The 16,505-nt window shown below is 46.0% G+C and overlaps 1 protein-coding gene across 2 annotated transcripts in view; it reads left to right on the forward strand.

Annotated features, from left to right (window-relative positions):
• The window catches only part of PLPP3 (phospholipid phosphatase 3), a 102,552-nt gene extending 95,007 nt beyond the window's left edge, over positions 1 to 7,545 (forward strand). For both annotated transcript variants that reach the window (XM_040360858.1, XM_040360857.1), the window contains exon 6: positions 6,143 to 7,545. In XM_040360858.1, coding sequence (XP_040216792.1) covers positions 6,143 to 6,253 — 111 coding nt within the window. In that variant the 3' untranslated portion in view covers positions 6,254 to 7,545. The remainder of the gene's footprint in view (positions 1 to 6,142) is intronic.
• The last annotated feature ends 8,960 nt before the right edge of the window (positions 7,546 to 16,505 follow it).

Below are 16,505 nucleotides of genomic sequence, written 5' to 3' on the forward strand. Positions count from 1 at the left end.
TAACAAGCGCTTTGAAAGACGCCCAAAAGACGAGAGCGTTGTCTCGCAAAATGAGCAGAATTCAAGCTAATGGGGTGTGCAGTACCGCATTTGGCCAGAAATACGGGGGCGCCGGTGACACTCGGAACGGTTCGGAGCCGTTTGGAAATACTCTTGTAAATACTCGGTCTGAGCCTTTCCGAGATCAGCCGAGCTGTCCCCGAGTATTTCCAAAGCTCTCCAGCCTCCCCTCACCTCTGGCCACATGCGGTATTGCATGCCATAGAAGTCAATGCAGAACTAATTATTTTCGTTTCCATTGACTTCTATGGGGAAACTCGCTTTGATATGCGAGTGCTTTGGATTACAAGCATTCTCCTGGGACAGATTATACTCATAAGACAAGGTACCACTGTATGAGAATTCATTCTGTAAAGCAATGCACAGAGCAAAGGGTTAATTGCAAAACACAGTGGCCCGGATTCACGTAGATTTGCCCCTTATTTACAGAGGCGCAAGGCAGCGTTTTTGCCCTGCGCCCCCGCAAATTTACTGCGCTACCCGCGATTCACGGAGCAGTAGCTCCGTAAATTGCGTGTGCGCTGTGTAAACTTGCCCTGCGTAAGGCAGCCTAATGTAAATGATCCCGTAGGGGGCGGGAATCATTTAAATTAGGCGCGCTCCCGCGCCGAGCGTAGAGCGCATGCTCCGTCGGGAAACTTTCCCGACGTGCATTGCGGCAAATGACGTCGCAAGGACGTCATTTGCTTCAAAGTGAACGTGAATGGCGTCCAGCGCCATTCACGAATCACTTACGCAAACGACGTAGATTTCAAATATCGCGACGCCGGAACGACGGGTATCCTTTAGCATTGGCTGCGCGTGCTATTAGGATGTGCAACCTTACGCGAAACCCGACGTACGCAAACTACGTAAATTGCGTACGCAGGGCTCGCGCAACGTTGTGAATCGGTGTTAGTATGCAATTTGCATACTATACACTGAGCACAATGGGAGCGCCCCCTAGCGGTCACCGCTAGAATGCAGCCTAAGATATGCGTGGCATAAGAGCCTTATGCCACGCAGATTTTAGGCTGCAGTCGGCGTTACGATGTTCCTGAATCAGGAGCATTCGTTACGCCGGGGCAAGTAAGCAATTGCGCTGTGTAACCTATGGTTACACAGGCGCAATTGCTTCTTGAATCTGGGCCAGTGACCACAGCAGCCAATCAGAATCCACCTTCAACTCGTCGGACCTCGATAAAGCAAATTCCGATTAGCCGCTGTTGGTTACCAGTCAGCGCTTTTTTTTTTTTGTATTCTTTGGAATAAAGTTGATGGCGCGGCCATATGTTTTTCATAATATTTACAGGAATATAATGAGAACGTAAATCCAGCCATAAATAAAGCCTAAGAAAACACAAAGTCTCATAAAACTCCCCCCCCCCCCCCCGAACAAAAAAAAAAAGTCATAAAGTGAGTGTTATAGATGACCCCAGAGGGATGTGTGGCCCCCCGCTGTGCGCTGTCCCCAGCTGACACTGCGAGTTGTCGGGAGTCGCAGGAAATTAGGTGGAGGTGGCTGGAAAGCGGACGGCTCACACTCCTATTCCGCCGCAGCCGTATCTCTGCCCCCGATATGTAAAAAGTCGTCTATTTCACATCCTGCTGACGGATCTCTTTATTGGGCATTCAGGAAATCGCGGCCAAATATCTCTTCCTACCATTGCTGTGAACCTTTTGTGTCAGCGGGGATGAAATGCTGAAGAATAGCAAAATGTAATCGTAGTGGAAGCTTCGGCTTCATTCTGGAGGTGCTCAGCAGGCAAAGGGGGGCTCTGTCTGGGACTACAAATCCCAGCAAGGAGTCATCACTAGTGTTGCTCACGAATATTCGTATTGCGAATATTCGGCTCGAATATGGCATATTCGAGTATTCGCGATATATTTCGAATTTCGCGGTGAATATTCTCAATTCCGAATATTCGCATTTTTTCAATTTGATTTTTAAAACAGATCACATCCTATTGACGTCTAAAAGCATTGCTGGTATGATTAGAGACCCTGGGCCGAGTAGCTAAGCTGAGGCGATCCTTTTATGTTGCCGAATTGAAAGAAAAAAAATTGCGAATTTTCGCTAATGCGAATGCGAAAATGATTGCGAATTTTCGATAACTGTGGTAGGAGAACTCTGATTGTCTCTGATGCAAAAGGGGGGGGGGGCTTTGTGTATGTTTCTGTTATGAATATTTGTATGTTTGATATTATTTTTTTTGTAAGAAGGAAAAAATTGCGCATACCTTAAAAAAAGGGGAGAATACAGCAGCAACTCAAAAATGTTATACAACATAAATTAATACAAGACAGAAAATGGAGTCGCTCTACAAGAATAAAAAATATGTCTAGTGACAAGACATGTGGGCAAATTATAAAATAAGCAAGTGCAAATAACTTGTGAAATACACAGTGAAACAAATATATAAAGAAATATAGTCCCAATAATAGAAAAATAATCTTTCATAAAAATGTCTTTGATATGTGAAGTGAAAAAAAGTCCAAAGCATGCAGCATGAACGTGTTCAATCTTCAAGGTGTTTGATTGACAAACGGCTGTGACAGATGGATAGAGTAAAGAATCACCACCAATGCAAAACACTTTTTATTTTCTATTGTAAAATATCAAGAATATTCTGAGCCAATCAGAGTGCTCCTTCCGCATTTGCCGAATATTCGCAATTATTTTGTATTGTAAAATATCAAGAATATTCTGAGCCAATCAGAGTGCTCCTTCCGCATTTGCCGAATATTCGCAATTATTTTGTATTGTAAAATATCAAGAATATTCTGAGCCAATCAGAGTGCTCCTTCCGCATTTGCCGAATATTCGCAATTATTTTGTATTGTAAAATATCACGAATATTCTGAGCCAATCAGAGTGCTCCTACAGCATTTGTCGAAATTGCGCAGTAAATATCGCATTCGCATTTTGCGAAATTTCGAAAAAATATCAAGAATATTCTGAGCCAATCAGAGTGCTCCTACCGCAGTTATCGAAAATTCGCAATTATTTTCGCATTCGCAATAGCGAAAATTCGCAATCATTTCATTTTCGATAAAATATCACGAATATTCGAATTTAGCGAATATATCTCGAATATTCGACTATATATTCGAGATATATCGCGAAATCGAATATGGCATATTCTGCTCAACACTAGTCATCACCAGTCCCATTACAGATAGGAGAACCGCAGCTCTCATCTAATTCTCATTTTTTGGATTGACTGTGAAGAAGCTTTATGTGGACTTTTCCAAATATGTGAGAGTCTGATCGACTTTGTATTTTTTAAGTTTATCTTTAGTTTTTTTGGTTAGCGTTGAAGAGATAGAAGCTCCTTCCAGTTTCTTTTGTTTTGTTTTGGTAATAAATAATTGGAGTACCAACCTACAAGCTAATAGTCCAGATTAAAATATACTCCAAGGAAGGCCATGCAATAAATCCAACACGTTTTGGGGGCCAAAACTCACCCCCTTCATTAGGGCATTAGTGAGACCACTAAGTCTACCAAAACATCACCCCCTTCATTAGGGCATTAGTGAGACCACCAAGTCTACCAAAACATCACCACCCACATTTTGGGGACCAAATCTCACCCCCTTCATTAGGGCTTGAGGAAAGGAAGGGGGGAGGCCATGCAATAAATCCAACACGTTTTGAGGGCCAAAATTCACCCCTTTCATTAGGGCTTGAGGAAAAGAAGGAGGAAGGCCATGCAATAAATCCAACACGTTTTGGCAGCCAAAACTCACCCCCTTCATTAGGGCATTAGTGAGACCACCAAGTCTACCAAAACATCACCCCCTTCATTAGGGCATTAGTGAGACCACCAAGTCTACCAAAACATCACCCCCTTCATTAGGGCATTAGTGAGACCACCAAGTCTACCAAAACATCATCCCCTTCATTAGGACTTGAGGAAAGGAAGGGGGAAGGCCATGCAATAAATCCAACACGTTTTGGGGGCCAAAACTCACCCTCTTTATTAGGGCTTGAGGAAAGGAAGGAGGAAGACCATACAATACATCCAACATGTTTTGGGGGGTCAAAACTCACCCCCTTTATTAGGGCTTGAGGAGAGGAAGGAGGAAGGCTATGCAATAAATCCAACACGTTTTGGGGGCCAAAACTCACCCCCTTCATTAGGGCTTGAAGAAAGGAAGGAGGAAGGCCATGCAATAAAGCCAACACTTTTTGAGGGCCAAAATTCACCCCCTTTATTGGGGCTTGAGGAAAGGAAGGAGGAAGGCCATGCAATAAATCCAACACGTTTTGGCAGCCAAAACTCACCCCCTTCATTAGGGCATTAGTGAGACCACCAAGTCTACCAAAACTCACCCCCTTCATTAGGGCATTAGTGAGACCACCAAGTCTACCAAAAACTCACCCCCTTCATTAGGGCTTGAGGAAAGGAAGGGGGAAGGCCATGCAATAAATCCAACACGTTTTGGGGGACAAAACTCACCCCCTTTATTAGGGCTTGAGGAAAGGAAGGAGAAAGACCATGCAATACATCCAACATGTTTTGGGGGCCAAAACTCACCCCCTTCATTAGGGCTTGAGGAAAGGAAGGAGGAAGTCCATGCAATAAAGCCAACACTTTTTGAGGGCCAAAATTCACCCCCTTTATTAGGGCTTGAGGAAAGGAAGGAGGAAGGCCATGCAGTGAATCCAACACATTTTGGCAGCCAAAACTCACCCCCTTCATTAGGGCATTAGTGATATAGTGAGACCACCAAGTCTACCAAAACATCACCACCCACATTTTGGGGACCAAATCTCACCCCCTTCATTAGGGCTTGAGGAAAGGAAGGGGGGAGGCCATGCAATAAATCCAACACGTTTTGGGGGACAAAACTCACCCCCTTTATTAGGGCTTGAGGAAAGGAAGGAGAAAGACCATGCAATACATCCAACATGTTTTGGGGGCCAAAACTCACCCCCCTTTATTAGGGCTTGAAGAAAGGAGATGCAATAAATCCAACACATTTTGAGGGTCAAAACTCACCCCCTTCATTAGGGCTTGAGGAAAGGGAGGGGGGAGGCCATGCAGTAAATCCAACATGTTTTAGGGGCCAAAACTCTCCCCATTTTTTTAGGGCATAAGGAAAAAAAAAAGGAGAGAGGCCATGCAATAAATCCAACACTTTTTGAGGGCCAAAACTCACCCCCTTTATTAGGGGCTTGAGGAAAGGAGAAGGAAGACCATGCAATAAATCCAACACGTTTTGGGGGCCAAAACTCACCCCCTTCATTAGGGCTTGAGGAAAAACAGTAGGAAGACCATGCAATAAATCCAACATGTTTGGGGGGTCAAAACTTACCCCCTTTATTAGGGCTTGAGGAAAGGAAGGAGGAAGGCCATGCAATAAATTCAACACGCTTTGGGGGCCAAAACTCACCCCCTTCATTAGGGTTTGAAGAAAGGAAGGCCATGCAATAAATCCAACACTTTTTGGGGGCCAAAACTCACCCCCTTCATTAGGGCTTGAGGAAAGGAAAGAGGAAGGCCATGCAATAAATCCAACACTTTTTGGGGACCAAAACTCACCCCCTTCATTAGGGCTTGAGGAAAGGAAAGAGGAAGGCCATGCAATAAATCCAACACTTTTTGGGGACCAAAACATGAGACCACCAAGTCTACCAAGACTTTTACCATGAGTAGTAGTTTCCTTTAAGAGGAGGACCTGCACTGAATTATCTCAGGTTCCCCATCCCTTCCAAAAGACAAATTCCGAGGTTGGAATTATGACAGCCACATTCTGCTGGAAGTGGGACAAGGTAGAGTTTTTGGTTCGCGGAGGGACTGGTGTGGGACCTCCATCCAGTACATCTCTGTGCTGGAACAGTCTCTAATTACAACACACCAAATTCCACCCAATTCTAAAGTTTCAGTGCTGGGTGAAAATCGCCTCTCACTTTCTTTGAGGCCCTCTAGGTTTCTAAACTACATTTTTTAATGTTACTCGATACCATTTCAATCAAGTTCTCAATTTTCGGGACATTATTTGGCATTCATATACATAAAAAAAAAATGTACATTCCTTTAGACTTTATAAAGCTATCCTCGGCTGACCAAATTGTATTTTCTTTTTTATCTTCCAGGTCTTTTTCGTCTCCGACCTTTTCAAGCCATCAAAGAAGAGCTGCCCACCACCCCCTGTAAAGAAGGACACTCTGTCACCTGTGGACATTATCGACAGAAATATCGTATAAAGAACCACAAAACATACAAAAAAAAGATCGTGAACATAACTTCTGACGGTGAATTCAACTACCTGCTGCTTTCAAATCTCATCAGACAGTAGAATGTAGGGAAAGACTGTATACCCAACCAAAAAAGAAAATAAGAAAAAAAAAATCTAACACATTTTTTTTTTGTGTCTGCTATGAGGCCTTTTTTCGATTTGCAACGGCGCATAACGTGGGTGATTACCGACTAACAGAAAGCCAAGCAACGGCGGGACATGGAGTTGGAATTCCGGATGTAGAACCCGATCATTATCTTGTTCATGTTTTAATGAACAATTATCCTGTTCATAAATTTATGAACGCTAAACTTTTTTTATTTTTATTTTTTTGTTTTTGTTTTTTAAAAGGGAGTCAACTAGATCTACTAAGCTCATAGAGAAGCCCACAAGTAACGATAGCACTTTTTTTTTTTTTTTTTAAAGTAGATATAACACTGACCATCGGGCCCAGGTCCCGAGAGTCACTGTGTCTGTTGTATCTGTGTGGTTCGAGAGAGGTTGACAACACCAGAGGGATCTCTGTGTGCAAAGATCTGTACATACCTATATATATAAAGGAAAAAAATTTGCATAATTCACCAGTAATTAAAAAAAAAAAAAAAACTAAATCAGGCATTCACACTAAGGATTGCCAAGTTGGCGCCCTTTCTTCTGTGTATCCTACTTAAGGCCACCAGAAAAAAAAAAGACTTTGCCGAAAATTTGCCGAAAAAAGACTTTGCCGAAAATTTGCCCAACGCAGCCCTTGTTCAAAGTTCTCTTGGAGAAGAAGATTCCTTATGGAAGACTGTCAAAGAGTTCTGTGTCTTTGCTTGAGACTTTTTTTTTTTTTTTTTAAGCACTAGTAACTTTGGGGTGGATACCCAAACGTTCGATATTTCATAGCAGTTTCAAGAGGTACCGCGGGACGGTCCTCACTCAAAAAAAAATAAAAAAAATCCCAATTCATTCTGTCCAGTTGCCAATTTTTTCGTCTGGAGCGAGGTCCTTTAAAGCCATTGCATTTCACAACACTTAGCATTAGAAGTCTACAGAAAAAAAAAAAAAACTCTTAGGCCTAGGTTGGCAAGGCCACCATTGTGGAACAACGCGCAGCAATCTACCATAACGCAACAACTACGACAATCGGTCGGACTAATGACGGTGTGCTGTGGGTTATACGGCACTTTAGCACGCAAAAAAAAAAAAAACGTTCCAAGCGTTCAGTCCATCGGGAGGCAAGAGAAAGAAAATCTGAGGCGTTCGATAAAAACCTGTGAAAAAAAAAAAAAGGTTACACCGAAAAAGGACGATATTATTAACAAATAAATATATGAATCTCTCATTTTGCACATCCATACTACATAAGCATCCGTCCTATCATTTCAACTATAGCAAGCTATGATTTTTTTTTTATATATATATATATTATATATTATATAAATAATGTATAAAAACATTAAAAATTAACAATGTAAAATATTATTTCTGAAAACAAAACAAAAAAAAAACCTATGTTTAGATATATCCACTATGATCATTAACTGTGTCTTGACCTGTGTCCTTTTTTTTTGCTGCTTTTAAAATAAAAAAAGCAACAAAATTTTAATTTTTGTATAGTCAACTAAAATATTTTTAGATCTGTGGTAGTAATTTCACTATTAATAAACTACAACTAGAGGCAATTGTATAAAGAAAAAAAAATGAAATAAATTGTCTGTATTTTTGTATTGTTTCATATTGTAAAGAGAAAACAAAAAAAGAAGAGAAAAAAAAAAAAAGAAGAATATTATTCAGATACTTTTGTAGAATACAAAAATCAAAAGTTTTTTTTGCAGAAATGGCTGTACAAAAATGCTTTTTAAATAAAAAAAAGCTCATAACGGCTCAGTATTATTTTGTGTTTTATGTATTGGTGTATGCATGGGCGTCCGCTCCATAGGGCAAGGGGGGGCAATTGACCCCCCCCTCCTGGAAAATCGAGAAGGTGTTGAAGAGTTTTGCGGCTGCGGGCTGTCTGACCGGTCCCGGGCCAGATGTCACACAGGCACAGCGAGCAGAGTGAAGCCGCCTCCCCCTCCAGTGTTTATGTGTACACAGGGGGAGGGAACTTGCTGTGCCTGTGCCGCACCGATGGCTGATCTGAGGTACTGAATGGGGTGGGGGGAGGAGGGTCCATCTGTGCTGAAGGGGGGTCTGTACATTCTCTAGGCTATATTTATATGGGCATGGAGTGAAGATGAATTATCTCAAGCTATTTCAAATTGCCAGCTGGCCGCGTTATCGGTAAAGCGCCGCTAAAAAGTGGCGCTTTACCATCGTTTTAGCTGCGCTATTCGGACGCTAGTGGGGCACGTTTAACCCCCGCTAGCGTTTGAAGAAAGGGTTAAACGCGACTGTGTATCGCCGCTGCCGAAGCGCCCCTCCCTGAAGAAATTTCAGCGGACGCCCATGGGTGTATGCTTTGGGTGACTTCTATTCCAAACCGGTGTGCCTCAGACCTCCTGAAACGAGTAAAGATAAAAGCTGGCTAATATGCTATTAGAATTTCATTTTTTCTCTAAAGAGCAAGGGCTAGATTCAGCATTGATTTACGCCAGCGTATCTATAGATACGCCGCGTAAATTCAAAGCTGCGCCGGCGTATCTTTTTTCTGTATTCAGAAAGCAAGATACGCCGACATTAGCCTAAGATCCGACTGGCGTAAGTCTCTTACACCGTCGTATCTTAGGGTGCATATTTACACTGGCCGCTAGGTGGCGCTTCCGTCGTTTTCTGCGTAGAGTATGCAAATGACCTAGATACGCCGATTCACAAATTTACGTATGCCCGGCGCTATTTTTTTACGTCGTTTACGTTAGGCTTTTTCGGCGTAAGGTTGCTCCTGCTATTATGAGGCGCACACAATGTTAAGTATGGACGTCGTTCCCGCGTCGAATTTTTAATTTTTTACGTCGTTTGCGTAAGTCGTTTGCGAATAGGGCTGGACGTAATTTACGTTCACGTCAAAACCAATGACGTCCTTGCGGCGTACTTTGGAGCAATGCACAATGGGAAATTCCACGGACGGCGCATGCGCCGTTCGGAGAAAAACGTCAATCACGTTGGGTCACCAAGAATTAACATAAAACACGCCCCCTCATCCTCATTTGAATTACGCGCGCTTATGCCGGCCCCATTTACGCTACGCCGCCGTAACTTAGGAGGCAAGTGCTTTGTGAATACAGCACTTGCCTCTCTAACTGCGCCGCCGTAACAATGCGCGCCCCTACCTGAATCTAGCCCCAAATTTTTTTAAATGTATGTGGCTTTGGTTCAGGAAAACGGAAAATTGTATACTTACCTTCCGTAATTTTCCTTTCCTGACGCATCTTCATGGCAGCACACACTGGGTTGTGACTCCGCCCCCACAACCTGACAGGATTGGTTAGCTATAAATTTGAAGGGGAGACACCCGGCATTATTCTCCGTAAATATCATCATTGAACAGTAGGGTGGGCAGCTGTGTGCTGCCATGAAGATGCGTCAGGAAAGGAAAATTACGGAAGGTAAGTATACAATTTTCCGTTTTCCTGACGCATTCATGGCAGCACACACTGGGAAATAACTCGCCAGTCGGGAGGGTTCAATGCAAAAGTATTTTATTCCCTATAGAGCAGAAGAATTGGCCCTGATGACAGATCTGCCAAATTCGGCCGTAGCCAAGAGAGCGGCGTCCACCCTGTAGTGGGCGATAAAGGTATGCCTGGAAGACCAGGTTGCTGCTCTGCATATAGTCTCCGCAGAAACACCACAATATGCTGCCCAAGAGGTTGCCACTGCCCTGGTTGAGTGTGCCCTGACGCCTTCCGGGATCTCCATCTGCTGAGTGGAATACGCTTTTCCAATAGCTCTGACCAGCCAAGAGGCGATGGTGCGGGAAGTGGCCGCCTGACCCCGCCTGGCCCCGAGAGGTATAATCAAGAGAGCGTCTGTTGATCTGAGATGAGTAGTAGCCGACAGATATTTGGAAAGTGTAGATTTAATGTCCAGGGCATGAGGTTCGCCATTCTCATTAGAAAGGCATGGTAAGACGATGTCCTGGCTGTAATGGAAGGCCGAAGTAACTTTGGGCAGGAAACGGTCTGATGGTCTCAGAATCACTCTGTCGGGATGAAAAATCAGGTATGGTTCTTTAGACATGAGAGCTTGCAACTCCGACACTCTCCTCGCCGAGGCAATGGCGATGAGGAAGGATAACTTTAAGGTCAGATCCCATAGAGAAATCGAGTTGAGTGGGAAGAAGGGAGGATTGGAGAACGCCTCGAGGACCACCGAAAGATCCCAGGACGGGAAGGACGGTCTTCTGGGTGGTCTGATCTTTACGCATGCCTTCATGTACTGGATGATCAAAGGATGCAAGGCCCACCTGGTGCCAGTTTTGGCGGACAGAGCGGAGATCTGTACCTTTAGGGTGCCTGAATTCAGTCCCTTGTCAATTCCCGTTTGCAGGAACTCCAGGATCTGGTAAGGATCGGGTGAGACGGGGTTCCAACCTTTGAGTTGCGCCAGCTGGGCGAATTTTTCCCAAATCCTGGTATAAATGGAGTTCGTGGAGGGTTTCCTGGCCTGCATTAAGGTTGTTATAACCGCTTGGGAACATCCCTGTTCCCTTAGTCTAGCCCTCTCAACCTCCAGGCTGTCAGGTGGAGCCTGTCTGGGGCTGGATGGGGAGACCGACCTTGGAGTAGGAGATCCGCCGTAACTGGAAGGTGGATTGGAGGTCGGGTATTGAGCTGCAGGAGCGTCGTAAACCACGGTCTCCTCGGCCAGAATGGTACCACTGTGATTACTGTGGCCGACGACCTTCGTAGTCGCGACAGAAACCTCGCTATTAGAGGAGTTGGGGGGAAGATGTACCCCAAATTGAAGTCCCATGGGTGAAGGAGGCAATCTGTCCCCTCCGCTGTTGGAAAGGGTACCCTGGAAAGGAATCTCGAACACTTGGCATTCGCTGGTGTTGCTGCCAGGTCTATCTCCGGAACCCCCCAGGTTTCCGTTAGAACGGTGAACACCCGGGGATTCAGGGACCACTCGTTGTTGGATAGAAGTTCTCTGCTCAGAAAGTCGGCTAGCGTATTCTGTGCTGCTGGGACATAGACTGCTCTCAGGTCCAGAAGATGTATCTGGGACCACTCCATTATGGGGCGAACTTCTTCCAGAAGAGTGAGGCTTCGGGTACCGCCTTGCCTCTGGATGTAGGCTACCGCCACCCTGTTGTCCAACCGAATTAGGACGCTCTTCCTCTGAAGAAGAGGCGCAAAGGCTAAGAGGGCCTGGAATGCCGCTCGGAGCTCCAGTATATTTGAGACTGTCCCCCGAGCAGGGAAGTGCCAGTGACCCTGGGCTGTCTGATCCAGATAGTGAGCCCCCCAACCTCTCTCGCTGGCATCGGATGTTACTATCTCCGGTTCCGGAGGAGCTATGGGCCTGAATCTTCTGAGGTTGGAAGGGCAAGTCCACCACAGAAGGGAGTGTCTTACATGACTGGGGATGCTGATGGGTTGGTGCATTGATGCTCCGTCCCAATGCCTGAGAAAGGTGTTCTGCAGGGTTCTCATGCGCCATTGGGACCATTGTACCATGGGTATGGTGGATGACATTGAGCCCAGCATACTGAGGCAGGTTCTGGAAGACGTGAGACTGGAAGACAATAGATTCCGCACTTTCTGGATTAAGGGGTTCACCTTCTCTAAGGGCAGTTGTACCCTGTTCTGTTTCGTGTCCAATTCTGCCCCCAGGTAAACCATGGACTGTGATGGTTGAAGGCTGCTCTTTCGCCAGTTGATTAACCAGCCAAACTTTTGGAGGGTCGAGATTAGGATCTCCCGCTGGAGGAGTAGAGTCTCCCGATTTGTGGCCAAAAGCAAGATATCGTCCAGGTAATGATGCACCCGCAGCCCCTTCTCTCTGAGGAATGCTATGAGGGGAAGCATAACCTTCGTGAACGTCCTGGGAGCCGAGGAGATCCCGAATGGTAGACATCGGAATTGGTAGTGATGTTGGCCGATGGAAAAGCGCAGGAACTTCTGGTATGCGGGATGTATTGGCACATGGAGGTAGGCGTCTGACAGGTCGATCGACAGCATCCAGTCCCCGAGATTTACTGCCAGGAGGATGGACTGGAGACTCTCCATCTTGAAGGCCTCTATTTGAATCCTTCTGTTGAGCCGCTTGAGGTCCAGTACGGGCCGAAGGTCCCCTGATTTCTTTCGAACCAGAAAGAGAGGGGAATAAAATCCCCTGCCTCTTTGGTGCGAAGGAACTTCCATGATAGCTCTTTTCTGCAATAGTTCTAAAATGTATTGCATGAGCAGTCTCCTTTTGTCTAGGGAAGACGGTATTTTGGTGGGCTGAAAGGTAGCGTGAGGCAATACCCCTATAAAGTTCCATCTGTGGCCATGCTTTATAGTAGAAAGGGTCCATGGATCTTCTATGTGGTTTGACCATATTTGCGCAAAACTGCTGAGCCTGGCGCCCACCTGAGCTGGGTGGGCAGGCAAGACTTCAAAAAGACTTCTGCTGGTCCCCTGCAGTAGTGACCTTGGGCTTCTGCCCCCTCGTAAAGGGTGGGCGATTAGGTCTCCATTCTCTCCTGAACTCCTTACCGGGACGATAGGATCTGGCCTCCCTGTACCTCTCAGGCAGATTACGCCTGAAGGTAGGACCTTTCTGAGGCTTGGGTCTTCTGTCGGAGGGAATAAGCCCCGATTTTCCACCCGTGACCTTGGAGATTGCCGAATCCAATTTTGTGCCGAACAGGTTCGTGCCATCATATGGTATCCTGCACCAGTTTGCTTTTGAAGCCGCATCAGCGACCCAAGGTTTTAACCATAAGGCTCTGCGGGCCATAACTGAGGCTAACATGGACCTGGCCGAGGAACGAATGATATCCACCGAGGCCCCCGCCATAAAGTCACCGGCTAGCCTGATCTCCTGCAAGGAGGATATGACATCCCTTCGATCAGCACCTTCTAGGAGAACCTTCTCAGCATTGGCTGCCCATGCGGAAATGGCCTTGGCGACAGCTGCCGTAGCAATAGCTGGTCTACATGCGCCCCCCGAGGTGGAGTAAGCCTTCTTTAATTCTAGGTCGATCTTACGGTCGAGAACATCCCGGAAAGATACTGCGTCTTCTATTGGCAGAGTGACATGCCTGGCGAGTCGCATAAGAGAAGCATCCACCACGGGAGCGTTAATGAGGGAAGCGACTTTAGAGTCTTTCAGAGGGTATAGTTTAGAGAGTTTGTTGGACAGACCGGGACGCTTGTCCGGTTTCTCCCACTCCTCCTTAATGAGGTCCTCCAGTTCGTCGATGAAGGGAAACAGTTCGGGGTCCCTCCTTAACTCGGGGAAATATTTCCCAACCTTGGGTGGTTCCGTCACGGGTTCTTCCCAGCCTATTGTCGCCTTGACTGAGCGGGCAAAAGGTTCGACTAGACAGAAGTCAAATCCAGACACAAGTTCTCGATCTTCATGATCAGAATGAGCCTCTATTAGTTGGGCATATGGGCCGGAGGAGGATGAAGTGCCCGGAGTGGGCTCATCACAGACCAAAGGAACTGAAGTCCACATTGATTCTTGCGCTGACTCCCCCACGAGCTGTTGGGAGGAGAAATCTGTAGTCATCCTGGCGCTCGTCTCCTTTTCTCTAGTTGCTTCATTAAAGCAAGTCTGACATGCTAGCTTTCCTGGCAAAGCAGTAGCACCGCACACCCAGCAAGCGTTAGCTGCAGGACGGGTATGATAATGCTCACGGTGGGATGAGGGAGACCGTCTGCGGTGAGACCGGCTATGACGGGAACGGCTGCGGCGTGATCGGCTGTGCCTTGATCGATGGTAGCGGGAGGAGGATCTTGACCGACTTTTACGGGACCTCCTGCTTGATGCATGCCTGGACCTCTCCCTGCGCCGTGGGCTTGCGTCTCTTGGCCTGATGGGACTGCAACAGATAGGCAGTGTTTAGTGGCCGGCTCTCTTTTTTGTCTCTTCTCTACTTACCACACAAGTGATGGTCTCCATACCTCGTTTGTTGGTAGTGGTCTGCGAGGGCAGTGGGCTCCATGAAAATCACAGGGAAGCAGCAGAGGGATATACTGGAAGAAAGCAACAGAAGTTACAAAATAAGCAACAAAACACCTAACCAGGTATAGGCAAAGGGAAAGGGAAGCACCTGCATACCCTGGGAGAAATCCCTGTGGAATTCCAGCAAAGCAGCAGCCTCAGGGAAAAAAAGAAATTTTCAGGCTTTTTTAAAATTGGCGCCGCCGTCGCGGCACTGATGACGCGTACGCGCATGCGCCGTAGCGTCCCGCGCGTCCCGTCGCCATCTTGGATGAGGGCGAGGGAGGTGTCCGGCGTCATCATTGTGCTGCGCGCATGCGCAGTACGCCCGAGGAGCGCGGCGATGCGGGGAACTACATGGCTCAGAGAGCCTGCCTGGAAAGGAACAAAAAAGGTACAAACACACAGTGACATGAGGGGGAGAGAAATGAATGGCACAATATGGAAGGCCTGGTCATACAAACTCTCAGGGGTACAATAGGGAAAGCCTTTGACATACACACTTTCAGGGGCACTACAAAGCACCAGGAGAGAAAGGGGAGAAATAGTTAGAGAGCCACACTGCCGGTCTAAGCTTATTTAAAGCTTGTATACATGCCAGGAACTTGCCGGGATTAACCCCTGAGACCACCAGAGCGGGGCTCCCCCTATAAAAGCTCTATTAGAGACTGTACAAGGGGGACTTCCAAACAGGAGAGGCTGAACCTGCAGGGGCGATAGCGGTAGGAGACAAGCTGTACGTCCACGTCCTGTCAGGTGAGGATAAAAAAAGAGAATAATGCCGGGTGTCTCCCCTTCAAATTTATAGCTAACCAATCCTGTCAGGTTGTGGGGGCGGAGTCACAACCCAGTGTGTGCTGCCATGAAGATGCGTCAGGAAAGTCCATTTGCTCCAAAAAGAAACGGTGTATCGCTGCTGACTGTAGAGAGCTCTGTGTTTTTTACCAACACAGAGCTTTCTTTTATCATATGCTCAGTTAATCAACGGGTTCCATACATTAGTCATTGGCCGGGACCCTCTAGTGATATAAAGATCTATATAGAGGAATCAGGACCTCCTTCCTCCAGCTTGTGATCCTTCTTGTGATATAAAGATTCTTCTAGAGTAATCAGGACCTCATTCTTCCTTCTGGTGATTTTTCTGGTGGTATAAAGGTATACTGTATAGAGAGGAATAAGGACCTCATTCCTCTTGCTGGTGATCCCTCTAGTAATATAAAGATCCATATAGAGGAATCAGGACCTCCTTCCTCCTTCTGGTGATCCTTCTTGTGATATAAAGATTTTTATTGAGTAATCAGGACCTCATTCTTCCTTCTGGTGATCCCTCTAGTGATATAAAGATCTATATGGAGGAATCAGGACCTCCTTCCTCTGGCTGGTGACCCCTCTAGTGATATAAAGACCTACCGTATATAGAGCAATCAGGACCTCCTTCCTCTATATAGATCTTTATATCACTAGAGGGATCACCAGCAGGAGAAAGGAGGTCCTGATTCCTCTATACAAATCCTTATATCACTAGAGGGATCACCAGCAGGAGGAAGGAGGTCCTGATTCCTCTATATAGATCCTTATATCACTAGAGGGATCACCAGCAGGAGAAAGGAGGTCCTGATTCCTCTATATAGATCCTTATCACTAGAGGGATCACCAGCAGGAGGAAGGAGCTCCTGATCCCTCTATATAGATCCTTATATCACTAGAGGGATCACCAGCAGGAGAAAGGAGGTCCTGATTCCTCTATATAGATCCTTATCACTAGAGGGATCACCAGCAGGAGGAAGGTAGTCCTCATTCCTCTATATAGATCTTTATATCACTAGAGGGGTCACCAGCAGGAGGAAGGAGGTCCTGATTCCTCTATATAGATCTTTATATCACTAGAGGGATCACCAGCAGGATGAAGGTAGTCCTCATTCCTCTATATAGATCTTATATCACTAGAGGGGTCACCAGCAGGAGGAAGGAGGTCCTGATTCCTCTATATAGATCTTTATATCACTAGAGGGATTACCAAAAGCAAGAATGAGGTCCTGATTACTCTAGAAAAATCTTTATATCACAAGAAGGATCACAAGCTGGAGGAAGGTAGTCTTCATTCCTCTATATAGATCTTTATATCACTAGAGGGA

The sequence above is a fragment of the Rana temporaria genome, chromosome 7 (genome assembly GCF_905171775.1).
Source record: "Rana temporaria chromosome 7, aRanTem1.1, whole genome shotgun sequence".
Taxonomy (NCBI): domain Eukaryota; kingdom Metazoa; phylum Chordata; class Amphibia; order Anura; family Ranidae; genus Rana; species Rana temporaria.